This window comes from Centropristis striata, chromosome 18 (assembly GCF_030273125.1).
Source record: "Centropristis striata isolate RG_2023a ecotype Rhode Island chromosome 18, C.striata_1.0, whole genome shotgun sequence".
Taxonomy (NCBI): Eukaryota; Metazoa; Chordata; class Actinopteri; order Perciformes; family Serranidae; genus Centropristis; species Centropristis striata.
Window position 1 is genome coordinate 17,818,058 of NC_081534.1, and position 27,413 is coordinate 17,845,470.

Below are 27,413 nucleotides of genomic sequence, written 5' to 3' on the forward strand. Positions count from 1 at the left end.
ACTTTGCACCCATGTGCATTATGAACATTTGCACATTATCCTTTAAAACATGCCAAAAACTCACCAAATAACCAAATTTGACATATATTCAATTGAAAACTCTATATAGACAAAATCTTCTCAGAACTTTTTTAATCAATCTCTTGTGAACATATCACAATGAAAATTAAACCACAATTAACAGAGGATTGTGCCTGAAAACAAAATTGTTCAAATTTTATGGGCGACAGTGTATTTAATGTTCATTCTGATAAACTTTAGTTTTTTAAATATACACTCTGAATACTTTGATGAGTTTTTATACGAAGACATAAAAAGATATTGCTGCTTATTGCCTTAATGCGCTTGATTAACGATCTGAGAGACTAACTGGTTATGTTTAATATAATTTTGGGAACACATCGTGCAGCCCCTTGTCAAACATAAAGTCCATAACCATCTGTTTCCGTATAACACTCACACTGAATTATTTATTGCTGTTTCCAATCCAATAGTGAATCTTTCGGGGTTTGCTCTTGTTTTAATATTTCATTTCTCAATTTTGTCTGCGTAGGTTATTCACTCTAAAAACCTTCTTCGGAGTGGGACCTTGGTGGGAACCTTCAAGATGGATGTTGGGACTGTTTACTCTCAGCCTGGTAAACTACAAGCTGCAGCTCCAATATGAATTTAATTACTGATCATAACAAACATGCTCAGTCTATTACACTAAAACTAGATTTTGTCTTTTGTGAAGTGAAACTGGATTGATTAAAAGGTATCAGTTATTGACTCATTGATTGAAATCCATCCTAGAACATCAGTTTTACCACAAGTGGGCCATCCTGTCCGATCCTGACGACATAACCGCGGGGTGTAAAGGATATGTGAAGTGTGACATCGCTGTGGTCGGGAAGGGCGACAACATCAAGACGCCACACAAGGCCAACGAGACCGATGAAGACGACGTAGAGGGGTAATACACTGTCACTGATTAACAATAAATTCAACTAAAATTTCCATTTTTTTATTTTGTAAAAAGTGATGTAACCACGGTTTCTGCTATATTCATTAAGTAGTGGCGGCCCACCTCTGCTAAATTATGCCCGCCGCTACTTCAGAATAGGGGATTGTTTGATTTTTTTTAAATTCTGTAGCAGTGACCACAGCGCTCTCTCGACGCTGGGAGGAGCTAATGGAGATGTCATAACAACTGTAACAGCGCGAGCACTCTGTTAGCATTACTCCAGTTTCTAAATGAGGTTAGACCATAGACTGTATATAAATAATGGATGTAGTGACTGTGACATCACATGTTGGTTTGTGGCCCATTTGAGGCATCGAGTTTAGCGCTACACTCGTCGCCATTTTGCGTCGCCATCTTGTTTTCCGATACGGGGAGCAGACTATATTTGGACTGTGGAGGAGCGAGAGGGATCTGACGTCACTGACTACACGCCTCTCTACACCTCAACCTGACTGAGAGAAGCCGATGCTAATTCATGTTAGCATTAATTGGACCATTAACTGGGATGTTAGTTTTGGCTAGTAAAAAACAAAAACAACATGTATGTTACTTACCTCAGAAAAATGAACAGCGACTCCTTGGAGTGTCTGATGGTCCAACGGTTGGACCATCAGTTGTTCAGCGTTCGGTTGGACTCCAACCGAACGCTGAACAAGACATTTTTAATGAACAAGACGTTCAAATAAACTGTCATTAAGTGGAAATACAGTGAAAGGAAGATTTTTTACTAGTTATTGAGTCCACAGTGTTGTCCTAAAAAAAATCTGAGGTAATAAATCAAGTGAGAAGTTTTCTCATTTTGCATTGAAATGAATGGACAGAATTTTTTTGCAGCCAAACTAAGCACCCCCTCAGTAGAATGCAGCTTAAGGCACTTCCTGGTTTTCCTCCATGCTCCGACCCGGAGGTTGCCGCCTGGGTTAGACTGCCTGTTAGAGCGAATGGCTAGCTAACGTTACTGGAAGAGAACAAAGCACACTGCGGTCAGTCAGTCAACACATGTAGCTTTCAAAATAAGAGCACATGGATGTGTTAACAGTCCCACCACATAATTTACAAGAAGACTGTCAAAATATGATGCCTTGAATAAAACATAGAAGAACCCTTATTCTCCTTTACAATAAAACATTAAAATATGCAATGATTAAGATGGAATAGTGGCATTAGAATGTGCGAGAGGCACCAAATTTAGGCTTTTAGGGCAAAAATTTTCTCTGGGGGAGCATGCTTCCGAACCACCCTACTCTTTTCGGGTTCCCCTATCATAGTCTCAGAAAATCCTATGAGAAACACTGGTTCTAAAGCTTGTTTTGTAGTTGAGTGTCATTTTTTATACCTTCTAAATTGCTGATTAATATTTATCCGCACACACCATCCACTGGACAAATAACCCTTTACCCCCACTGCTGAAAAAAATCCTAGAGGAAACACTGATAACAAATGTTACAGTGCGACATAATAATAACATTTTAACAGTTGTGTTTAATAAATAAAATAAATAAATAGTTCAATTTATCAGTTGGAGAGAGCCTAAATGCTTTAACCATGCTAAATGAAGCAAATGTTTCACCCTTTTCTAGAATGCTGTCATAAAACATACTTTGGGCTGTTTATAGCACAGTAACATCTAATTTAATGTGGTAAAGAAGTGAAATAATTTGTATACTGTATATAGTGTATGTGTTGAGTATAAATCTTTAATATACCACAGCTGTAAAGTGCTGACAATGGCTTGAAAGGCACCTTGACAATGCTTGAAAAGTGCTTAAAGTTGACTTTTGGAAAGGTATAGAAACCCCGAAACCAGCCAGCCAGTACCTTTAGAAATCCCACAAGCTGCCCTCCTCTTAAATGTGATCAATAACTCTGCAATATTGTCTCTGAATGGGTTTTTGTGCTGCTGTTTGTCACCAGGAACCTCCTGCTCCCAGAGGGCATCCCAGCAGAGAGGCAGTGGGCGAGGTTTTATGTGAAGATCTACCGCGCTGAGGGACTTCCTAAAATGAACACCAATATCATGGCGAATGTGAAGAAGGCTTTTATAGGAGAGAACAGGGACCTGGTCGACCCCTACGTTCAAGTGCAGTTTGCTGGCCAGAAGGTAACTCCCTCCACATCCTGCAATCTCATTTTCTGTCCTAGGTACTACCGGCTTTATTCCTCCCCGAGGGATTGTTATTGGTCCCCTTAATACACTGTGAGCTTGAAAAAGCATGCATCTGTAGTGTGGATTTTCAGATCTTAAATGTACTCAAATAGCTTAACTAATAGCTATGTACTGTATGTTATGATAAGGGAGCAGCATGCATTGTTTATTTAGACTAGAAACCATTAAAAATGGATTACTGTTTAAAATATTCTACGATAATAAACTACCCAAGCTTTTAACTATCTTTATTCAGTTCAATCAAACTCACAGATCCAGTTATCACACATTAACACAAGCCCAGCATACATACATTTCCTATAATATCCTCAACTTTGTTTATTGCTTTTCTCAACAAAAGCAGACAACAAGAAAGACCATACAGGTGACAGGAGAGTAGTAAATGCCAGAATATCTTTCATAGGGGAGGACAGAGGCGACATTTCCTATAATATAAGGAAAAATAAAAGAAAGGAGACAGAGAAAGAGAAAGAAAGGAAAAGCGAGACAAAAAAGGTTGTTGGTTCTTATAAAACCTGCCAGGTGAGCCTTAAGTAGTATGCATTGAGTTCTTGAAACTTGTGATGGAAATAGAAATGGATGTTCTTTTGATTTTTTTTTTTGTAACCTAAATAAAAAGGCTACGTTTCGCTGCATGTGTGTCTCCCACAGCCTCTCGTCTGCTTGTTCTGTCAGTGTTGCAACATTAATTAATCTAGGTGTGTGTCTCGTACTCAGAGAGTATCTGATCTGTGTCTCATGCTGTGTGGAGTCCTTGAATTAGAGAGCCTAGAAAGTCCTAGAAAAGTCTTTGATTTTGATGTTTAAGGCAGTGTGGCTCAAAGTGTTTTAACTGAAGGTGTGCAATCGCATTTTTTCACATTTATGAGATGATAATTTGGTCTTTTTGCATTTGAGGAGTTTGACTATTGTAAGTAATGTAGAGAAGGCATCTTAAAGGATAGGTTTACGTTTGAGCCCATGTGTCTGTTGAAAGGGTTATTATTTGCTGTAGTTCTCCTGTCAGCCATACAATGAGATTCCATCCTTAAGTGATTTCAATATCTCTAACGTGGGACAAAATCCACATTTTCATTTTCGGCAGAAATCGCTTCTGAAGGTCGGCTGAATCAAACACGAGGGTTCTGTCATCTAAATTAGACAAATTTTAATTAGTATTTTGCCGTTTTATTATCTTCTGAGTCTACAATCCTTTTTTGTGTTTCAGCAGATAGGATTTTCTTGCTGAGCCATGGCAGAGAGAGGGAAAAAAGACATTTTGTATTAAAGAGTCTGCAGCTCTGAAAGATAATCCACTTGATTTTATCCATCTATATCCCGACTGCTGAAAGCTCAAAATTAATTTGACACAAAACTATGTGTAATCATCTCTCACGATTAAATTGCCTTATGAAGCGATCTCTTTGGACCCAGTGAGTGCACAAGAAACAATTACAGCAAATAAAAACTGTCTGAATTTACATACAGGCATGTGAATATTGTTTTAGGATGGACTAGGGATGGTCGTCAGGAATGTAGTCGATCACAAGGAATTTTTAATAGATCTGTGTATTTTTTAAATGTTTATTTTATCTATAACTGCGTATCAGTTCTCACTGAACTGAAACGCCAAGCGAATAAGCCAATGAGCGGAGAATTAAGTTGGATAAAGCTACAGTTTGCAAACTGAAAGTTGCAATAACAATTATAAAACACACAGAAATACAAGAGGATTAATTGAAGCAAAACTAGCTTACTGTATCAAACCTTGCTAGCATGAATTACTAGCATGAGTTTCATTTTTTTTTCAAAACTTATTTAAACACAAAACACACTTACAAATATGAAGATTACTGTGAAAACTAACCTCATGCCTCTTTGGGGGCTAAAACATAAAATATGGATTCCTTGACATTATCTTTACAGTTTAATCTCACTTGAGTTAGTTTTCGTATCATCTCATTTTGTCCTTTCAAAATAAAAGCATCCGTTTTTAAAACAGGTTTTTGCATAGCACTGATATATTTTATTTTGCCCAAGTATGCATGTTATATGCATACTGGAGAATGTATAAAAACATAGCGATAAATCAATTAATTGATCGTTAACGTTATAGATGCTCGAGCTGACAGGTTTCTTCCAAACGCCCATCCCTAGGATAGACAAAAATGTGAACCTGTCTTTTAAGCAATTCACATTTACTGCTGACCAGAAGTTTTTCCAGTCTGCTGCTGCTCAGAAGGAGCCTGTGAAGTCGAATAGCACTTTTAAAGTTAATATTATTAAAAGTGTTAATCGGTGCTTGATCGGATACATTCCTCTTCTATGTGTTCTCGACATGCGCTTTTGCAATTTAAAGTAGTTCATCGTATCCACATATCAAAAATCAAATTAGCGTGAATGTAACCTGGTGTTGATCCTATGTGTGATAAATGTAAAGGTGCACCTGCCTCACTTTGTCACATTTATTGGACATGTCCCTCTTTAGGTAACTTTTGGACATTGGTTTTTCATGCGTTATCAGAAATCCTTCATCGTCAAATTGAGCCTAATATTTCATTCATTCATTTATTTATTTTTCTTCCATGTTTTTCTTCCATGTATTTCATCCTTTTAGTTGTTAATCTTTTTTTTCTATCTGTCCATTTACAATTTTTTGTCAGTGGCTGTATATGTATGTATATGTTTGGATAGTTGGGCAGGGGGTTGTGTTGTGTCATGGGTGGATTTTGTACAAAAAAATCAAAAATCCAATTTTTTCCTGTACAGTGATTGTCTTATACATACTTTCTCATCAACAAAAAGACCATTAAAAGAAAAGTGTTAATCAAGTGTTGCTGCTTTGTGTGTCTCCAGGGGAAGACGTCAGTCCAGAAGAGCAGCTATGAGCCGATCTGGAACGAGCAGATCGTCTTCACCGAGCTGTTCCCTCCGCTCTGCAAACGCATGAAGGTCCAGATACGAGACTCGGATAAGGTCAACGACGTCGCCATAGGAACCCACTTTGTTGACCTCCGCAAGATATCAAACGATGGTGACAAAGGTAGATCAACACACGCCGTTTGTCTCGTTAGCATTGATTAGCGGTCGGGCACATCAATTAGTCAGTCTAACGAGTTCATATTTTACTGTATGAGGTAATAAGCTGTGCTGCGTGAATCGAACCACATGACCCGCCTGACCCTTTGCTAATGGCTGTAGGAATTTAGTGGAGGACATTCAGATTGACCTGCAGTCAATACATACATTAGCATATATTAAATCACAGAGTAAGATCCATTGAGAAGAATTTTGCTAATTTTCTGGGAAAAATCTCCACGCAGCAGTAACATTTCTATCAGTGGCTGGAGTATCTTTTTAATGATAAACAAAAAATGTGAGTTCCACCTTGCACAATTTAACACATTATAAACGTCAGTGTCAGGGATAATGTCCATACTATTTCATGTACAGCAGCACAGCATTGAACTTCAAACAATGGTCAAATTGAGCCAAATGTTGTATTTTTTAAGGTTTAAAATCTGCTTCTAAACAGTTGCTGGATGAAACATTTCTATAATAAGCTGGCTCTGGTAAAAGTTCAGTAAAATTGTGGACAATTTTTATATTGTCTTGATAAAAAAAATATGGACTTTAAATCCTGATGTACTCTGAAACTAGTTCAGTATTTCCTCTGTCTCACTTTTTGTTTGTTTATTGGCTTTTTTGGTTTCTGTTTTTGTTGCAAAGGGGTGGGAGGATCAAGAGCATGGTCTAAAGTGCAGAACACAAATCAATTTAGGTCATCTCAACTTTTGCTTGTTAAGCAGAGCTTGATCTGGCCGCAAAGTAAGGTGGAAGGGGCAAAGGGGGTTTAATTTAGATTCTTAATGATCACAGGTGTGTTCTGGGTGTAACATGAATATAAAAGCGAGGTGTGCCTGCACTTGTTACATTGCTGTTTGAAGGGTAGGTTCAGCAAATTGGAGAAGCAAACTGCTGAGGAAATAGATCTGCTTCTATGCACGCTCATTTTCTTTGGCTAGTGGACCCTCAGAGTGGTTAGTGTTCTGGATGTAGATACTTTTAAATATCCTAAATATAATTGATGATTACCACATCATCTTCTTCAGGCATTTCTCTTCTTTCTACCTTCTCCAGGGTTCTTGCCCACCATGGGTCCAGCCTGGGCCAACATGTACGGTTCGACCCGTCAGTACACTCTGATGGATGAGCACCAGGACCTGAATGACGGACTCGGAGAAGGCGTTTCCTTCAGAGCCCGTCTCCTGCTCTCTGTTGCTGTGGAGATCCTGGACACGACCTCGCCAGAACTCATGAGCTCCACTGAGGTGCAGGTGGAAGGCGTCTCAAACATTTCAGAGGTGAGAAGACCCGACTTCAGACAGCTGATGGGTTTTATTTTATAAGTAAACATTACCCATAGGGCAGCTGTGGCTCAGTTGGTAGAGCGGGTTACCCACCGATCGGAGGGTTGGTGGTTCAATCCCTGACCATGGCAGCCAACATGTCGAAGTATCCTTGAACAAGATACTGAACCCCAAATATCTCCCGATGCTGCGTTCATCGGTGTGAGAATGAATGAATGAATGAATGGTGGCAGGTGGCACTGTTTAGGGTAGCATCTGCCACCAGTATGAATGTGTGTGTGAAAGGGTGAATGAGCGCAGTCTGTAGTGTAAAGCACTTTGAGTTGTCGCAAAGCGACTAGAAAAGCGATATATAAATTATGACGTCAACGAACCTTTATCACGTGACGAAAACAAGATGAGACGCAACCTAAATGCTGATCATGGGACGATAACACATGACTAACTAACTGATACATGCTATTGCAACACATACACACTGTACTGCTACAGAGCTAACTGTTAGCCTGTTAGCACTGACTGTCCTGCCTCTTAAAGGAGCCATGCCACTCTTTTAGTGGACACGCAGACTTTTTGCGTTTTTTTAGTGATACTGCAAATGTTTGAATTGCCAGAAATAATATAATATATATCTCAGTGCAATTTCTGTTAACAGAGCCAGAGTCCAGAGCCTAGTCTATTTTATTTGTTTTGATTGAAATGTATTTATTTATGTTTTATTTCTCTATTAGGATGTTTTAATAATGAATTTATTTTCCACATTTCAGTTCCAATGTTCTTGAGATGTACTCAACAATACTATCGTTTATCGTGATAGTTTCTGGGAAAATATATCGTCCTAAAAAATGTGTTACATGTGACAGGCCTACTCCCAGCTCAAATTGTCGAAGATGAGGAGTCCATTGCCATGATGACAAAAATTGACAAAAAGTTGAAAGTGCCAAAAAGACATAACATTTTTAACTAATAATTTAAATGTATGTGTGTGTACTTCTAACATGTTACAATAATAACAATAATATAATATTATGACAACATTGTTTGAATTGTGAAATGGGTTTGGCTAAAATAAGATTTTAGTTTCATCTATAATACTAGGTACTCATACTATATTGACTGGGTTAAATGGAATTGCATTACTAAAAAGAGACTAAAATAAAATTTTCATTAACCAAAACAAGACTAAAATGTCATCAGTTTTCGTCGACTAAAACTAGACGAAAATAGTCACAGATAATTCTGACTAAAATAAAACTAAAATACTCAGACTTTTTGTCGACTGAAACTTGACTAGACTAAAAAGAGTATGCACGTGACTAAAACTGATAAAAACTAAAATGACAACTTGACACAAAGACTAGACTAAGACTGAAATTAAAACAGGCAGCCAAAAACAACACTAGTCACTACAAACAAAATTATCTGACATAGCAGTCAAATAAATATTGTTTTCCTGACCTGTAATCCATGTGAACAGCATGTTGTTTGACCTCTCCTGACCTCCTGAACCACAACAAACAGCATGATGCCACAATCCATCGTCATATTGGCACACAAGCTCATCAGGGAAATCAGAAACATTAGATGCTTTCTTTCAGGGCAAGCTTGCCAGCTATTCAACCTCTTGGCTGTTGATGGTGTAAATGCGTCCCCTGGGAACCTCAGCCCTTCATGCCAGCATGAGTCTTTGCCAGTTGTCAAGTACTTTGATTGAATTAGCAATCTCTTCTTCAAAGCAGAGAAATGCTACAAATTGGCTCATTAACTCCCTGTTGGTTTCATTCATCACTTGTCGTCTGTAACAGAAAATTAATTGCTGTCCATCAATGGTTTTGGATCATTCACAGAAAAGTATATTTGTTATCTTTGTTTATGAGAACAGGGAACTGTGCCAGTAACTTTGGAGGTGTAACAAAAAAACAAATATTTTCTGTCAAGTTCGGACGATTGTGAGCTGGCTGTGGTCCATATGTTGTAGTCAGATTTGTTTAGTTCTTCTAGGAGAGGCTGATCCCAGTTTGAACCAAGGATCAATGCGCAGATCAAAGACATTCTTGTAAGTCTAAACTTCAGCCAGCACAGTTAGTAAGCACTGATCATGTATCACATTCATTTTTCAGACATAAAATCCTCCCGTTGATTTCAGCTACATCTTTGCTCAGCTTGCTCTAAAGTTAAAAATGTCCATATCAAAAAAGCTGCCATAACATGATATATCCAAATAATTTTAAACTTTTACAAATATATATCTTTTAACCAACTTCAGTTCGGATCATAACGGCCAAATATGAATAAATGTTGAGACTTTTAACACTTCAAATGACATGCTTGAAAAAGCACACTGTATTATACTACTATACTATCCATCAGGCTTCTTCCTATTTCTTTTTTTTTTCCAGTCGACTACTCCTCCCAGAGTTTTGGTCGCACATACACCAAAAAGGGGTTCAGCAAACGGTTTTCAAATTATTCGGCAAAAACATGCCAAAAAATACCCCCAATGTTACCCTATGGAGAGGCTAGAGTGGATGACATCATCGCTAAAGTGCGGAGGGAGAGAAAAATTTGGAAACAGCGCTTGAGGCCGCAAATACCACTCTACAGAAGTAATTTATACATAGAAATGTAGGAAAATTCCTCTTCTCACTCACATTGGTCTGCTAAAGCTGTCAGAGTTATAGTTTGGGCGTAGGATGCACAGATGCGCCACCAACACACACCCACAGCCTCATAGACTGCCATGTTAAAAAGGCAGGAACATTTCTGTAGGAAAGCAGAGGTACCAGTTTCTTCTGATTGCTCTAAAAAGAAAATGTATGCATTTTTCTTCACAAAACACATGTAGACGTTCAGGGAGAACTCAGGATGCTCAAAGTGAAGTTGGATCAATCAAAGGAGCGACGGTTTAGCCAAAAACGCTTTCTGTTCGAGGAGAACGTTTTGCTGTTTTTCAATCTCTGTCAATGGCTTCACAGGAGCAGTTGATTTCAGGTGATTGCTCTGCTCTGATTGGTGGACGCACACTAACTGAAAATTGTCAGTTTACACTAACTGATCAGTTTTACTCACTAACTGACGAGTTGTAGACACAAAATAACGAGTTTCACACTACTTTCAGACAGACAGACACACACAGACAAACACGCAAACCAGCACCTGCTTTATTATCTTACATGACTTCCTCCTCTTTTCCATTTCGACATTGTAATCTAATAATGTATGGGTGAGAGTCACGGGCCAGAGTCAAGCACAGTCAAAGTTTCTTTAGAAATGTTCTAGTTGTTTACATAATGCTTTTGTTTTAGTCAAAAATATATATACAGTACTTGAGTAAATATACCTAGTAATATTCCACCACTGGCCCCTCTTGAGTGGGAAGGATCAATGGCACATTCGGGCCAAGCTCTATTGGATAACTAGGAGGCATTGTGATGAACTGCTGCAAATACTTCTTAAAAGAATCGTGAGTATAGTAGTGATTAATATTTAATATTTTAATAACAACCACATGAATGAATAACAAGCATCAGAGGGCAGAAAATATGGTGGATATTAGCAAATTTACAGCTGTAATGTATAAATGAAATGGCTCAGTAAGTCAGAGAGGAGGAGGCAGATGGATTTGATGTGTGTAGTGAATTAAAGAAAGGAGCAGATGCAGTTATTCTTCCACAGACTCTACAATAAAATCGATGCGCTTGAGTCCAATAACATGTTTCACTTCTCTTTATTGCTTCTCCTCATTCCATCAGAGCGCCACTGGGAAAATAGATGAATTCTTCCTGTTTGGTTCCTTCCTGGAGGCCACCATGATCGACAGGAAGATCGGTGACAAAGCGATAAGTTTTGAAATCACAATCGGTAAATAAACCTTTTTCAGCTGCACGCCACAAGTTTACACTATAACAGAGAGATGTGACAGTGTGCAGAAATCAATAGCAACGTGCAATGTTCTTCCCGCCAACAGGTAACTATGGCAACCAGATAGATGGTGTGAGCAAGCCTAAGTCGGCAAAGAAGAAGAAGAAAGATAGTGAGAATGAAGAGGAGGAGAACGAGCTCATACAGAACTCCAGCGAGGACGAGGCGGACGAGGATGCCGACCTGGTCTCCGTCTCCTCCACTCCTCCCATGAAGCCTGTCATCACAGACAGGTCAGAGGTCAACAGGCACAGGGGCAAGGATGCTTAGACAGCAATTACTTTTATATTGCTAGTGTTAGAGCACGGGGGCTTTTAAAGCCTCTAATGCTCACCCGGGCTCTTTTTTCTAAACTTGGTCTTACAAAACACTCAGAACAAATGAATAAAGTTAACCATTTATTGAAAGAATAATAGCCAAATGCAATGCTCAGCGCTGGACTCTGCAATGTGATCTCGATGGCACCACAAGACAGAGTGATTACAAATGTTACACTCCTCTTCTTTGGGTTGGGCAAACCCCGTCCATTGGGTGGGCTTTTTAACACAATTGGTCAATTTTTTTTTTGGGATGCTTTCGGTTGCCCCCCTTAACCGTGCATCTGGGGATTTGACATCTCCTTGACCTTTCAAATTTATGTGTGTGTTTGTTGTCTGCTGAAGCTTTCATCCTTTCTCTCCTCCCTATCCTGCTTCTCATCACAGTCCAGGTCTGAGCTGAACTCCTACACATGCCTTTCCTGAACTTAAGTTTAACTTTTGAACTGACTGTTAAGCGCTTTACAGTTATCAGAGATAATACAATGGACTGCAGACAAACAGCTGGCAAAGCTGTACTAAGATAAGATGAGATAAGATATGATATGACTTTATTTATGCAGTGGGGAAATGTAGTTGTCACAGCAGCTCAAGATACAGACACATACAGTCATGGAAAAAAATGATTAGACCACCCTTGTTTTCTTCAATGTCTTGTTCATTTTAATGCCTGGTACAACTAAAGGTACATTTGTTTGGGCAAATATAATGATAACAACCAAAATAGCTCATAAGAGTATAGAGAGCGAGTTTAATTTAAGGGGTTGATATGAAGACATTTTCCATGGTTTTACTTGATAATAACCAAAATCATTTACAAGAAAACCATGGAAAATGGCTAGCTCTTAAAATAAACTCTTATTAGCTATTTGTTGTTATCATTATATTATATTTGTCCAATCAAATGTACCTTTAGTTGTACCTTGCATTAAAATGAACAAGAAATTGAAGAAAATGAGGCTGGTCTAATAATTTTTTCAATGACTGTAGATATAAGAACAGAATAAGAATAAGAATATAAAAAATAAGACATATACATGCATTCTGTACACATTTTATACATACATACTACTTAAACTTTCAGCTTTTTCCTTGTCATGCAAGGAAAATTGGTTTTGCAGCAAGGTATATAAGAATACATAAAAATCAAAGACATACAGTAAATGGGAGGGGAGATGTCCTGGATACAAGTGGGCTAGAACAGGTGTTGTATGCTGGTTAGCTGGTGTCTAACTTTCACAAAGCACGGCATCAATAACATCTAAAAACATTTCAACAGAGATAAAATAAATTAGATGGGGAGGTTTTCAACACACGTTCAGGTTCTGAACCAAAATTTTAAGTTTTTTTAAGTTTGGCATGTAACAAGTTTCAGACTGTGTGTAGTGGCAATTTCTTGGTCACTTAAGTGGAAGGAGCCAATCTAGTATTTCTGATACGTGTCCACTGTTCCACAATATGAAATGAATCACAGCTTTACTCACAGATTCGTTGATTTTATCTGCATTTTTTTGGGGGATCAAAGAAATCCACAACATCTTTGTCAACTTATAACATATCCAAAAAACTGGTTCAAAGCATGGTCAAGCACGGTCAAAAAACATTTAACGTGACGCTCCTCATCACTTCCATCAGACAAAGAAAAATTCCCTCAACCACCACATGAGCATCCTGACCTATATAATTACAAAACTCCACCCATAAACAAAATATTCACCAAATATATACAAACAATGGATCAATTCATCTAACAAAATAAATACTTGCTAGATCTGAGTTTACAGTACCATTAAAAATCACAGTGGTTAACTGTTTTTTTATTCTTACAGTAAACAAATCAGTACTGAAAACAAAACTAAAAAATCACAGTGTTTAATTATTTTTTTGAATTTTACATTAAAGAAAACAGTATTATAAGTAATACTAAAATCACAGTGTTTAATTGTTTTTATTTTACAGTATAAACAGTACTGTAAATAAAACTACAGTAGATTTACTTAAAATAACAATTACAGTAAGTTACTTGTTAATTGCTGCCAATAAGTTACTCTAAAAATCACAGTAAATTCTTTATAGTGCACATTAAACAAATTCAAATTTTCTAAGTACACAAATAACAAGTAACTAATAGTTACCAGAACTTTTACGTTCTTACTAATTAAAAAGACCATGATTAAATGGACCAAGTCATTTTGTTTCCTCTCTCCAGGAATTACTTCCATCTTCCCTACTTTGAAAAGAAGCCGTGTGTCTACATCAAAAGCTGGTGGCAGGACCAGAGGAGGCGACTTTACAACTCCAACATGATGGACAAGATCGCTGACAAGCTGGTCTGTAGAAAACCATTTTTCACCACTGTGATAAGGCTGAGTATCATCAAAAAAATGATGATACCAGCACCAGTACAGTCTGTATAGTATTCAACACCCTCCGTCCTTTGACTTTCACATCAGATAAGAAAAAACTTGAAATAGAAATAGAAGGAACCTCAGGGAGAGAAACAGAGGAGAGAGACCCTTCCCTCCGACAGACAGAGATGCAATAAATGTTGTCTGTACAGAATACATGAAAAAAATGTGAGAGGAAAGTGGGAGGGGGACAGTATACTATAATACACATAAGTATGTATATGTATGCAGATAAGAGGCATTTGTAAAAGCTGTTTTGAATAAAAACCTGAGTACTAATGACTTGTTTTGTCCTAAGCTGCAGTGTTTTTTGTGTCCTGACAGGAAGAGGGTCTGAATGATGTTCAGGAGATCATTAAGACGGAGAAGGCTTTTCCAGAGCGCAGGCTCAGGGGAGTGCTGGAGGAGCTCAGTGTCGGCTGCAGGCAAGCTACATAATAATAATAATCATTTGTCATGGTCTTGTATTAAAAACTGGCATTGTGACTCAGTGGTCAGTACAGATACAGAAAGATTCTCCTGATGCTGAAAGCTATAAAACTGCTATAAGACCTAAAACTATACAGTGTTTAGCTGATTTTGTATTTCTTCTTCTATTAAAATATATTCCGCTAATATAAAATTAGAAAAAAATCTAAGATAACTCTTTTTAGGATTACTTAATCCTAATCCTAATCCTTAATTGTACATAAATATGATGGCGTCTTAAAAAGGCGACAATTCAAATAGCTGGCTAATATGGTAAATTGGTGTATTTTAAGAGAGAAGCAGTTGTACAAACAGACGATATACTACCGCCCCTAGGGAGCGCTCAAAATGGGCGAAGGAACCAACCCAAGACACGGCATCCGTCATTTGATTGGTCCACTCTCTAGCTGTCTCCCTATTGGCTGGTGAAACACACTATTATAAGCGCAGGGGAGGGACATCTTCAGTCTGAGCAGTTACCTCAACCTGAGAGCTTGTTCTGAGTGCAAGCACAAAAGTTTTGAGATTTTTGAGATTTGAGTTTCTGTTTCACTGAAAAGGAATGCAATCATGCTCTCAAACTGAAAATCTACACTCTTGAATAAAGATAGGATATTTCTTCCATACATTTCATGTTCTTTGAAACATAAACATTAAAGGCTATCAGCACCTTCATGTTGACAATCACATAATAATAATAATAATAATAATAATAATAATAATAATAATAATATGACTTGTATCATAATATGATTTTGATAGTGAGTTTATTAATACGTGTAGAGTAGAGCCACTTTCATGTTTCATTCTGTGAATCTTCTGGTTATTTGCAGTCGCTTTGTGACTCTGGCGAACAAGGATGTGAACCAGGCAGGTAGAACCAAACTGGATCGGGAGCGGCTCAAGTCCTGCATGAGGGAGATGGTATGATTATGTTTCTCATATACAGACAGAAGGAAGTGATAGAGGGGAAGATGAAGCTGTGATTAATCAATTTGGCTCCATGAAGCAACAACATGGAGTCTCTGTAAAGGTTATGCAGGGGAATACATCTTTGGAATACATTTTTCACTTGCTTGAATAATTAATTTCCATACATTTTCATGCATTTGCAATACTGTCACATTCTCAGATCTGTTTCATATTCTGATTCTGTTTGTTTTTGATTGCAAGTACACTTTTGATTTGCTTCAAGAGGACATACAAAGGAATGTGACATGTTCTGGAAAATAAATAGATAAAAGTATAGGATGTAAGTAGGGTTGTAGAGGTGGCTGAAATATGAATAAGTTTCAGTGTTTGAACAGGTACGAGACAGGCCTGGGAACTACATGCGGATAAAGAAAAGAACTGACTATGTTGCATACTTGCCTGAAGGTGCACTACACCGCTGTGTCAAGCAGTCGGTTAAATTGAATATGAATAGACTCCCAGCTATGATTTGTGTTGCAAACAGAAGGATTGTACCGACTTTCTCTTTTTTTACAACCTTCAAAGCTTTTCTTGGACTTTTCAAATAAAACTTTAAATGCTTGTATTTTATGATGTCATCGCCCTGTAAAAAATGGGAAAAAAGGGAAAGAAAATCCTCAAAGAAAATCTTCAATTTATACACTGTGCACCACTGGAAAAAAAGGGTTGAGTCCTTACCGCAGGGCTCAATTCAGGCCTGCGACCCTTTGCTGCATGTCATTCCTCTTTCTGCTTCTGTCTGTTCTGTCCAATTCAGACCACGAAAAAACCTGAGAAATAAACTTGAGTAAAATTATTTATCATAACAAATAAGTTAGTTTCTAATAATTATGTGGTTATATAAATGTAACTTATGGTGATGTTATACTGCTGCTGTAGGCATACTGTCTTTCTTTGCTGCAAGCAGGAGAGCAAACAGTTTTTTGACCGAAGTGATTTTGGAAGGCTAAATGCTAGCAAAGATGGATCGAAGCAAAATTTTTCATTAGATAATAAAGATTTTATGGTTTATGGAGAAAAAAATCCGGAATATTTGTTATATTTCGTAAATAAAAAATTGTACTATTTGTTACAGCCCTAGTATATACACAGTCGCTCATAAAGTTGGAATAAAATATTTTTTACCTCTTTCCATGAAATGATTGTGACAATGTGATTCATCAATAACAAAACTTTATTAATGAATCTCTTCCAAACAAAATATCACAATGAAAATTAAATCACAATTAACAGAGGATTGTGTCTGAAAACAAAATTATTCCAACTTTATAGGCGACTGTGTAGTATGTATATCTGTGTAAGCTGCAGTGCTCCTTTATTTGTCTGATTCACACTCTCTCCTCCTGCAGGACAGCATGGGCCAGCAGTCCAAGCAGATTCGAACTCAGGTGAAGAAGAACACAGTCAGAGACAAACTGAAGCTGGTGCAGAACTTCCTGCAGAAGCTCCGTTTCCTCGCTGACGAGGTACAGATTTAATTCTGTGTAACTTTATGCCGTAACTGAGGAAAGAGCCTTAAATAAGAAACGTATCCTATCCTATCCTATGTATTCATCTCATTCAGCCTCAGCACAGCATCCCAGATGTTTTCGTCTGGATGATGAGCAACAACAAGCGCATCGCCTACGCCCGGATTCCTTCCAAAGACATTCTGTACTCCATAGTGGACGAGGAAACGGGAAAAGACTGTAGTAAAGTCAAAGCCGTCTTTCTCAAGGTAGAGACATCTCCTCCTGCTGCTCCCTTGGTCACAAGCTGGTAGCTTGTCTCATTAAAACACAGCTGTGTGATGATCAGTAGTGGCGAATAGTCAAGATACAGCATGTATTGACATACTATGGTGAATAGGTTTGTGAATATATGACAGCTGCCTCGAGAGAAGGTTAAAAATCAATGAAGTGGCTCCTTAATATTTATGGATTGGCCCATGTTGCAACGTTGTCTGCATAATGCATTATGATTGAGGTGCTGTAATGACCCCAAAGAGAGGATGTGATATGTACTTCCCCGTGTTTTGATTGATTTCTGTTGAATGGAGCGCTCCATAATCATACAGTCAACTGCTGCAACTGTGTACTTTGTGTCCACAGCTGCCTGGTAAGAAGGGGTTCGGCCCTGCAGGATGGACAGTTCAGGCTAAGCTGGAGTTGTATCTGTGGCTCGGCCTCAACAAGCAAAGGAAGGACTTTCTCAACGGTCTGCCGAATGGTTTTGAAGAGATCAAATGTGCTAAAACGGGCCCTGTTCTTCACTCCGGCCCCCCCGTCAGCCTCGTCTACAACAGTAAGCCCATGGATGTAGAACTTTTAATTGAAATAAAAGTTTTTACTTTCATTTACTTGAACTTGAAGATTCTTGATTTAGCATTAAGTTTTAACTCTAAAATCAATTAGAGGCTAAACAAACTCACTCAAGTCTATTGATCCCTTTTACTTTGTGTTCCACTTTTCTAACTTCAATATAAGATAGCAAAGAGGATTGATTGTCAGCTAATGTGATTGTGTGTTTGTGTGTTTGTGTGTGTGTGTCCAACAGTGAAGCAAGTGTTTCAGCTGAGAGCACACATGTACCAGGCCCGTAGTCTGTTTGCTGCCGACAGCAGTGGCCTTTCAGACCCCTTCGCTCGGGTCTTCTTCTCCACACACAGCCAGGTTACTGAGGTAGGACCATGAATGTGTTCATACAGTTCTAAGAAGAACTTCCCACTGAGGAGCTCCCCAAGAACTACATACTTTTAAGGGTTTTTTTTCTCTGTTTGCTTACGCTCCACCGATAGAAACACTAAAGCAACAGTGTATTTTTTCTGTTGCATACAGTCATGGAAAAAATTATTAGACCATTGTTTTCTTTAATTTCTTGTTCACTCTAATGCCTGGTACAACTAAAGGTACATTTGTTTGGACAAATATAATGATCACAACAAAAACAGCTGATAAGAGTTTAATGTAAGAGCTGATATCTAGACATTTTCCATGGTTTTCTCGATAATAACCAAAATCATTATCAAGAAAGAAAGAAATCATATGCTCAGTGAGTAGAGTAGACTAATTATCGGCCCATTGATCCCTGTTTTTCTTGGATTTTTAAAAGGTATTTAAAAGGTAGTAAATAAAAAAAGGGCATTAAAAAGTACAGCAATTAAATTTTCGAACCATCCGCTGCTAAGTGCCAGCAGCAGCACCGTTCAAAAGACCGCAACGGAGCCACAGACAGCAAACTCCAAACTTGATGTGCGGAGCATCAACATTGCGAGCCGAGGTTCAGGAGTTTCCGCTAAAGTCATTGAGTAGTGGCGCCCCACCGCTGCTTTATTATGTACGCCACTACTTCAGAATAGGTGATTGTTTAATTTTTTAACTGCCAGAACGCCAAACACTTGAGATGTCATAACAACCGTAACAGCGCGAGCACTCTGTTAGCATTACTCCAGTTTTTGAGTGAGGTTTCACCATAGACGGTATATGGGTTAGACTGGCTGTTAGAGCGGATGGCTGCTAACGTTACTGGAAGAGAACAAAGCACACTGTGACCAGTCAGCCTACACTTGTTTTCCCGGTGCTTGTATTTACTAAGCGTTACAGTAAGAACGTGTTACACCCTCCTTCAAAATAAAAGCAAACAGATGTAGCTTTCAAAATAAGATCACATGGATGTGCAAACAGTCCACTACAGAATTTACAAGAAGACTGTCCAAATATGATGCCTCAAAAAAAACAGAAGAACCCTTATTCTCCTTTACAATAATTAATTAAAATATGCAATGATTAAAATGGAATAGTGGCATTAGAATGTGCGAGAGGCACCAAATTTAGGCTTTTAGGGCAAAAAAAATTCTCAGGGGGAGCATGCCCCAAGATCCACAGATTTTTGCAGTAAAGGGTCATTTTTTTACTTTCTGAATTGCTGATTAATATTTAAATGCACACACCATCCAGGGGACAAATAACCCTTTACCCCTGCTGCTGAAAAAAATCCTCATGGAAACACTGGGTTCTGTTGTTCCAGTTGCAATAAGTTGCAAGTTACCTCTTTAAATCGTGATGTAATTTGTTACTTCTTTACTCAGCACTTTAATTTTTACTTTTTACACAAGTTCATTAAACCTTTCTGTTTTGAACTTTTTTAAACCTTGTCATATTCTGCCCCTTCATTGAGAAAGAATGATAGAGTGTTGCGGTGGAGAAGTGGTGTGTGCTCTCCCTACACATAACAACGAAATAACATTTTGTCTTGGGTTAGGGTTAAATAGCAAGTAATTGTGTCTAGGTCAGTGCTGCTTTAAAGCAAAAAGTATCTAGTAACTGCATTAGTGACCCCCAACACTGCAGTTAAAAAGGTTTCCACTACAGTTGCAGATCAATGTCGTGTTGGTATTAAAACATTTTGTGATGGTATTAAAAAATGTATTAAAAGGTATTAAATTCAACTTAAGTATTTCTGTATATACCCTGTTATATCGCTCAGGGTTTATCTTGTGCTGAGAGTTTAAAAAAAGTTCCTCGAAACGGCGTTCTAAGAACTTCGGTCCTAGTTCTTGCGGTGCAGACACAATAAAAAGGGGAGATCTTAGAACAATGAATAAGTTCCTCTAGTCTGAAAGCGCTTTAGGTCTACATTTGTGAATGTGTGAACTAACGGGTGAACACAAAGTAAGTTCAACAGAGCTTCCTTTGCCTTAGCTGACCGGAAAAGCCTAAAACCCCAGTCAGAGATGAGGAGTACCGGAAAGGTGGTGATAAACTTTGGCGAGCTTCCACTACTGTAATTGCACAACTATGGAAGAAATATCCTATCTTTATTCAAGAGCGTAGATTTTCCATTTGAGAGCATGATTTTATTCCTTCTCAGTGAAAACTCTTTCTCGTGCTTAGATTTATTCTCCTCATGCTCACATTTTGTGCTCGCACTCAGATTACTGCTGCTCTCCTTCAAAATGTTTGCTTGAACTCAAAAATCACATACTTGTGCTCACATTTCTTCTTTTTGGACACAAACATTTCGCTTGCACTCAAATATGTCCTGTGATCAGATCTAAAGTCCACGCGCTCAAATCTGAAGTCTGTGCTCTCAAAACTTTTGTGTTCGCACTCAGAACAAGCACGTCCTCTCAGGTTGAGGTAACTGCTCAGACTGAAGATGTCCCTGCCCTGCGCTTATAATAGTGTGTTTCACCAGTATAGGTAGACATTAGGGAGACAGCTAGGGTGACAGCTAGAGTGTGGACCAATGAAATGACGGATGCCATATCTTGGGTGCGTTCCTTTGCCCATTTTGAGCGCTCCGTAGGGGCGGGTAGTATATCGTTTGTTTGTAATACACCAATTTACCATATTAGCCAGCTATTTGAATCGTCATCTACTTAAGACGCCAGCGTATTTATGTATAATTAATCTTAAGAAATCCTATAAAGAGTTATCTTAGACTTTTTTCTAATTTTATATTAGCAGGATATATTTTATATAGTATAAATACTCTTCATGGCATAGCAATGTTACAATAGTCAAATGATTAAGTGCATTGCTATTAAATGTATTTTAAAACACGGGACGCCGGTTAAATTTAAATTAATAAGTTACTGTTACAGTTATAGTATCCATGTAACCAGTGTGGCTTTGACCCCCGGGTGTCAACGTAAATAGGCTTACTAATTAGTAATAGATGAAGGTAATACACTGCATTACATGCACCAATGTTCATTTCATATTTTTTAATACCTTTTTAATCACGCTGGTGATACACAGTTTAATTTGGCGGCACCTGACACAGTTGCCGACTCAACAAGTTTGCACATGACACATTCCCTGAGCTGACAATCTGTATCGCTCATAGAGAATATCATCAGGAAAAGCCAACAGATCTTTTCTTCATCTGAACACTTTCCTGGTGAAGTGAGCCAAACTCTGAACACAAACTACCTCACTCGCCCACTAATCTCGTTTTGTGGTACAGCCATCTGAACGAGTGTTTGTATCGATTATGTGTAACCTGACTTGATATGTGTGTGTGCTGCAGATCCTGAGCGAGACTCTGTGTCCTACATGGGACCAGCTGCTGGTGTTTGACGATGTGGAGCTGTTCGGGGAGGCCAGTGAGCTGAGAGACGACCCTCCAATCATTGTAGTGGAAATCTTTGACCAGGACACTGTGGTAGGATTTTACTCAATGTGAATGCATGATAGAGGGACTAATAATAGATGAGAACAGTTTTAAAGCTTTTATTTTGTGCCGATAAATCTAAAAGTGCTTTGCTTCTCCTTCCTTCATGTTCTGACTGTCTGTCCATCCTTGTTTCACTCCACCCTGTCCTTCACCTGATCTCTGACCTTGCTCATGTTGTGCTGGCTTAATAGAGTGTGAAAGCATTAGTACTGTAGAGATTATGTTGAATTAGACGTTTTATTAGCTACTGATTGCTGTCAGCTGGTGTAGCATGAATTGTTTGGTCCATCTAGCTGCTGGAAAAGTTCTAGAAAAAGTTGCATTTCCTCTCATTCGAATAACGGAAGTGGCTGCAGGAGCATTAATGGTTGTAATAGTAGCACTGGTGTAGTTTAGAAAATTTGACTCCCAATACTCAACCACAACACACTGCTGATGTAGATATCTATGTAATGAGTACACCCTTTTTTTTTTGTTCTTTTACACTGTAATCTGTAGTGCGTTTGTGTTAATAGAAGACTGAGGTTTTGCTCTTTCCACATTTTTGTAACCTTCCACCACTCTGATCAAAAGTGACACCAAGTGGCTGCCCTTGGTAACTGCACCTCCTGCACCTGTGTCTAACTCCCTCCCTTTGTCCCCTGACTGTCTCTACTGCCTGCTGTCACAATGTGGTTTTCAGGGTAAGGCAGAGTTCATAGGTCGGACGTTTGCGAAGCCAACCATCAAGATGTGTGACGAGCACTACGGCCCCCCCAGATTCCCACCGCAGCTGGAGTACTACCAGATTTACAGAGGAAACTGCACTGCCGGGGAGCTGCTGGCTGCATTTGAGCTGCTGCAGGTAAAATATGCAAGAACAAACATGCACATAAACACAAACAATGAATGAATGCATTTATATTTGCATGCACACAAACAAATAAATTAATTCTTTAACATAAGTGTGCATGCAACCACATACATAAAGAGAACAACAAATTATTGCTTTTCCATTTGTATGCACACACAGATGCAACTCCAGAGGGTCACCTTCTTGAGAGATTGCATGTCACTGCTGCAGAGTTGGGCTTGGTTATGAGAGAAATGAAAAAGGAAGATTCTTTAATTGTGATGATTTTACATTCATTTTTTTGTTTGTACTACATTGGTTGGTGCGCTACAACAGATGGGAATTCATGACTTTTTATTGAAGCCAATACAGAACAATACATTCTGCTTGTGGTCCAATTATTCATCAATTCCCTTATTGATACCTGATCAAGTTCTGTGTGGAAAGTATGCCACAGACGTCATCAGCATCAACTCTACTGTTGTATGGTCTCTGAGTCTGAATACAGTGTAGATGAAATGAGAGAATATCTATACAGTGTTTGTTTTCATTAGGATTTCTTAGTCAAAGACAAAATATGCTAAGCCTGCGAGGCACCAATGTTATTAAAAATGATTATTTCCCCTCAGTAACTGACATGCTTGAACTGGGAAGCAGTGACACTCTTGCGTAGAGTGTCAAATATGTGTCTTTCCTGAAATTTAAGACAATGTTGGGTAGAAAGATGTTTTTGCATACTGGTCATTGAAATGATCATTTTACAGACATTAACAAGCAGCATTGTTGTACTCTTCCTTGATGAAATGAAGATACCAACTCTTCCTCTTCGCCAGCAAAGTAGATGCATGAGTTTGACGGCATTGTTTTGCAATGTGCAACTGCCAGAATAACAAGGCGGCACTGATAAGAGGGATTGATAAATTCGGAGGCATGCAAGTCTAATGGATTGGACAATTTGGAACCCATTCTCGATTCTCATCTGTATGTGTTACCACCACCAGCTGTAGACTGATGTAAATCCACTGGCTGTACATCGGCATGCTTCCCTAATTACACAGAAAACAGAGACCTGCTCATAAAAGCACTTGTCAATAGTGCTGCTTGTGGTCAAAAACTCAACCTCTCCAAGGAAACTTTAATAATGCACAAAAGATCATGGAATAAACATCGAAAGTAGGGTTTTTATTTCTACCTGTGAAGTATTCTCTACATGTCACCTGCTCTTTGCCTATTTGCACAAGCTGCTCTCCTGTTTCTGTGATCACCTCACCTGCATCATCACATACTCCTTTTAATTGTTTTTCATTACCACTATGCATTCTTGTTTCCCCTTTCTCCTGAAGTCTCCATTTTCTTCCTTGTTTCATCTACCACCATGTCACCACCCTTCCCTTCTATCATTTATTCTCCTGTGAAATATCCGTTTTGCCTCTTTCTCCTTGTGTGCCTCCTCCTGCTGCCTACAGATACCTTTCGATGAGGAGGCAATTAGGCGAGCTCTGATCGCTGTCCATAACTTTGCTGTTCCTCAAATAAAGGTGCTCTTTTCTTGCATTCTCTCTTTTCATCCCACTTTGTCTTACTCCGTTGTCAGTGTTTGTACTGCAGTAACTTTTATCTCTATCAGTGTGACATTAACGTCTGCCTTTTCTGCACTTCCTCAAAATTGTCACAGTAAGCAAAGAAAGAATTATTTCAAATATTAGAGCTGTAGGAAAGAAATAGGACGGAAATCACAGATGCATTGCCTGCTGTTACCGTCACATTTACTTATCATCTCTCCTCCTTTATTAGATTGGCCAAGGAGGAAGGGCAGATCTTCCTGCCCTTGAAGGGCCGACAGACTCAGAGCGTGGGCCCATTCTGCCTGTGCCGCTGGGTATCAGACCTGTCCTGAGTCGCTACCGCATAGAGGTGAGATTTTAACCGCCAGCTCTATTTTTGGAGCTGTAAAGATCCCCTTCTTCTAACGCTGTTTTTCTCTTGTTCAGGTTTTGTTCTGGGGCTTAAGGGACCTGAAGAGGATTAACCTGGCTCAGGTGGATCGGCCACGTGTGGATATAGAGTGTGCAGGTAGAGGTGTGCAGTCAGTCCTCATCCAAAACTACAAGAAAAACCCCAACTTCAGCACCCTGGTGAAATGGTTTGAGGTGGTAAGTAATGACAATAAATTTATTTATATAGCACCTTTTAAAAACAGCAGCTTACAAAGTGCTTTGACAGAGAGCAGTGAATTACACAGAGAATGATGCCATAAAGCTAAAAACAATTCTTACATAAAAAATAAAAAAAACACAATAAGAGACAGAGCAGGAACAATCACAAGACATTCTCAGATACACAGAAAAATAAAAGGTAAAGATAAAAAAAGTAAAAAGGTGAAGAAGTAAAAAAGAGTGGTAAGATCAAAAGCATTACATAAAAGCAAGTATATAAAAGTAGGTTTTAAGAAGTGATTTAAAAGAAGTTACGTAAGTTAAGTACAGCTGTCAGTTTTTATATTAAGATCATAACAATCTTGGATCCAAAATTTTAAATAGTTCCTTAAAATAAGCATGAAACTTAACTTGAAATTTGTCTGGTTTTCTGTACTTGACAGAAAAACAAACTACTTTCTATCGTAACTTATTGCATGAATAATGCAGACTTTCTCCTTTTCATCACTTCACCAACTCTGTGTCTTCATTTTGCCCCCAGGACCTTCCAGAGAATGAACTCCTCCACCCTCCTCTCAACATCCGGGTGGTGGACTGCCGGGCTTTTGGCCGTTACATCCTGGTGGGGTCCCATGCTGTCACCAGCCTGAGACGTTTCATCTACAGCGCCCCAGACAAGACTTCCAACAACTGGGCCACTGCAGGTGCTAACAATCAAGTGAAGGATTATATTTATATTATTGTGATAAATTATTTTATTCTTGGCGAGGAGACTGTTAACTGTGGGAGTGTGTGCAGTTTGTTCTGATGAGTTCAGTGGCCCAGAGAGCTCACAGAGCTGCAACTTAAAAAAACACATGCAAATACACTAAACACAAGCAAATTGAGAAAACTTCTTCATCAATTTGACAACACAAGCACAGCATTCAGAAAACGCACTACAAGGACCACAACACAACACAAAAAGAAAAAGCGCTGCAAGACGAGAACACAACAGAAGTGTTTCCAGAGGACACTTAAAAGTGATGCACACGGCTGGACGTGCATGTGATATTATCACCTTATTTCAAGATAATTGTAATTTCATATTATCACGTTGCATTGTGAAATTATGATGTTATTTCATGATAATGATATTTTCATGATATAACGTGGTATATAGCGTTAGCCCGCTGGCCCTTATCAATCACATTGCAGTTAAACAATTCAAATAAATGAATGATACATGTTTTAGTAGGTCTCTCTCAACGGCACCAAGTTGGTCTTGGTCTTGCTAGCCCGCTAACGCTAGCAAGCTGTCAATCGGCGGCTATCGATTGCCGGCTATCGATCGCCGGCTATCGTTAGCATGCTATGATCAGCAGCTAGCGTTAGCATGCTTTCGTTCGGCCGCTAACCTTAGCAGGCTAGAATCGTTATAGCGTGAAATTATCATTATCTTGAAATAATGTGATAATATCAAAAGTGTGTCCAGACGTGTGCATCACTTTTAAGTGTCCTCTGGAAACACTTCTGTTGAGTTGTGGTCTTTGCATTGCTTTTTCTTATTGTGTTGTGTTGTCGTCATTGATGAAGATGTTTTCTCAATTTGCTTGTGTTTTGTGTTTTTGCATATGTTTTCTTAAGTTGCAGTTGCTGTGAGCTCTCAGGGCCACTGTAGATGAGGGCTTTAGCAGGTCTGTCAGTCCATTAGTTGGAAATAAAATTCAGCAAAGTGATCAAAGCATGAGGGGATTCTTTTTCTATTTTCACCTCTGGAGTGCCTCCTTTTTCATGCTTCTGTTTAAGAGAAAAAAACATTCAATATTTAATGAGGGGCCTGTTAACTGTGGCATTTTGAGAAGCCTTGTGCCAGGTAAGAAAAACTTGGGAACATTGAGAAGCTTTACCTTTAGCTTGACTCCTACTTGTCTTTATTTCTTTAAAAAAAAAAAAAAAAGACCCATTGGTCCCTCAACAAACATGTCTAAGACATTGTTTGTGAATAGTTTTTGGACTTTGTTTTAACCTTTTTGAAATGCCGATCGGACAGGGCTCCTGGTTTGGAAAATTACATAACAAATAATGTTGTACATCACGGTTAAAACAATCTTTCAGAATTAGATTCAAATACTTCTGATCTAGTTCTATTTTCACTAAAGAATGAGTGTTCATTCTTTATTAACTTTGCTGATTTCTCTGCTTGCTTTCTGCCCTTTTTGACCAACTTTTCCTGGCTCTGTCCTCTCTCCATCTGTTGTCTTTTTTTCCCTTTCTCGCACGTCCTTGGCTCTCCTGTCCTCTCCTGCCGCCTGCTGTCTTTGCCTTTTGGCCTTGCTCCAGCCAAGCTAATGAATGGCTACATGGTCCTGACCAATGGCGGCTCCCAGCCTCGCTCCTCACCCAGCCTTTCCTCCCGCACCCTCTCTCGCCCCGCAGGTGACATCATCGTCAACATGGACTCGGAGCCTCCGGTCCGAAAGATGGACACATTTGTCAAGTTAGACGCTGTAAGCTCTTATTGAAGTTCTGTAGAGCATTGCCTTCAAATTTCTATTGTATAACGTGGCTGTTTATATTTGTGGATGGTAGCTCTGCTTTACAGGTACATCTCAAAAATTAGAATATTGTGAAAAATAATTTCAGAAAGTTAAACTCATACATTATATAGATTCATTA

General features: G+C 38.7%; 1 protein-coding gene across 1 annotated transcript in view; it reads left to right on the plus strand.

Annotated features, from left to right (window-relative positions):
* The window catches only part of otofa (otoferlin a), a 129,112-nt gene that overhangs the window by 72,852 nt on the left and 28,847 nt on the right, over nt 1–27,413 (plus strand). Inside the window, exons 11-31 of the mRNA XM_059355754.1 lie at nt 554–638; nt 796–955; nt 2,921–3,107; nt 6,009–6,195; nt 7,293–7,516; nt 11,275–11,383; nt 11,490–11,676; nt 13,970–14,090; nt 14,493–14,593; nt 15,470–15,560; nt 16,958–17,074; nt 17,173–17,325; nt 17,699–17,891; nt 18,144–18,268; nt 21,621–21,755; nt 22,450–22,611; nt 24,066–24,137; nt 24,394–24,513; nt 24,591–24,752; nt 25,297–25,459; nt 27,078–27,244. Of these exons, the coding sequence (XP_059211737.1) occupies nt 554–638; nt 796–955; nt 2,921–3,107; nt 6,009–6,195; nt 7,293–7,516; nt 11,275–11,383; nt 11,490–11,676; nt 13,970–14,090; nt 14,493–14,593; nt 15,470–15,560; nt 16,958–17,074; nt 17,173–17,325; nt 17,699–17,891; nt 18,144–18,268; nt 21,621–21,755; nt 22,450–22,611; nt 24,066–24,137; nt 24,394–24,513; nt 24,591–24,752; nt 25,297–25,459; nt 27,078–27,244 (3,021 nt within the window). The remainder of the gene's footprint in view (nt 1–553; nt 639–795; nt 956–2,920; nt 3,108–6,008; nt 6,196–7,292; nt 7,517–11,274; nt 11,384–11,489; nt 11,677–13,969; nt 14,091–14,492; nt 14,594–15,469; nt 15,561–16,957; nt 17,075–17,172; nt 17,326–17,698; nt 17,892–18,143; nt 18,269–21,620; nt 21,756–22,449; nt 22,612–24,065; nt 24,138–24,393; nt 24,514–24,590; nt 24,753–25,296; nt 25,460–27,077; nt 27,245–27,413) is intronic.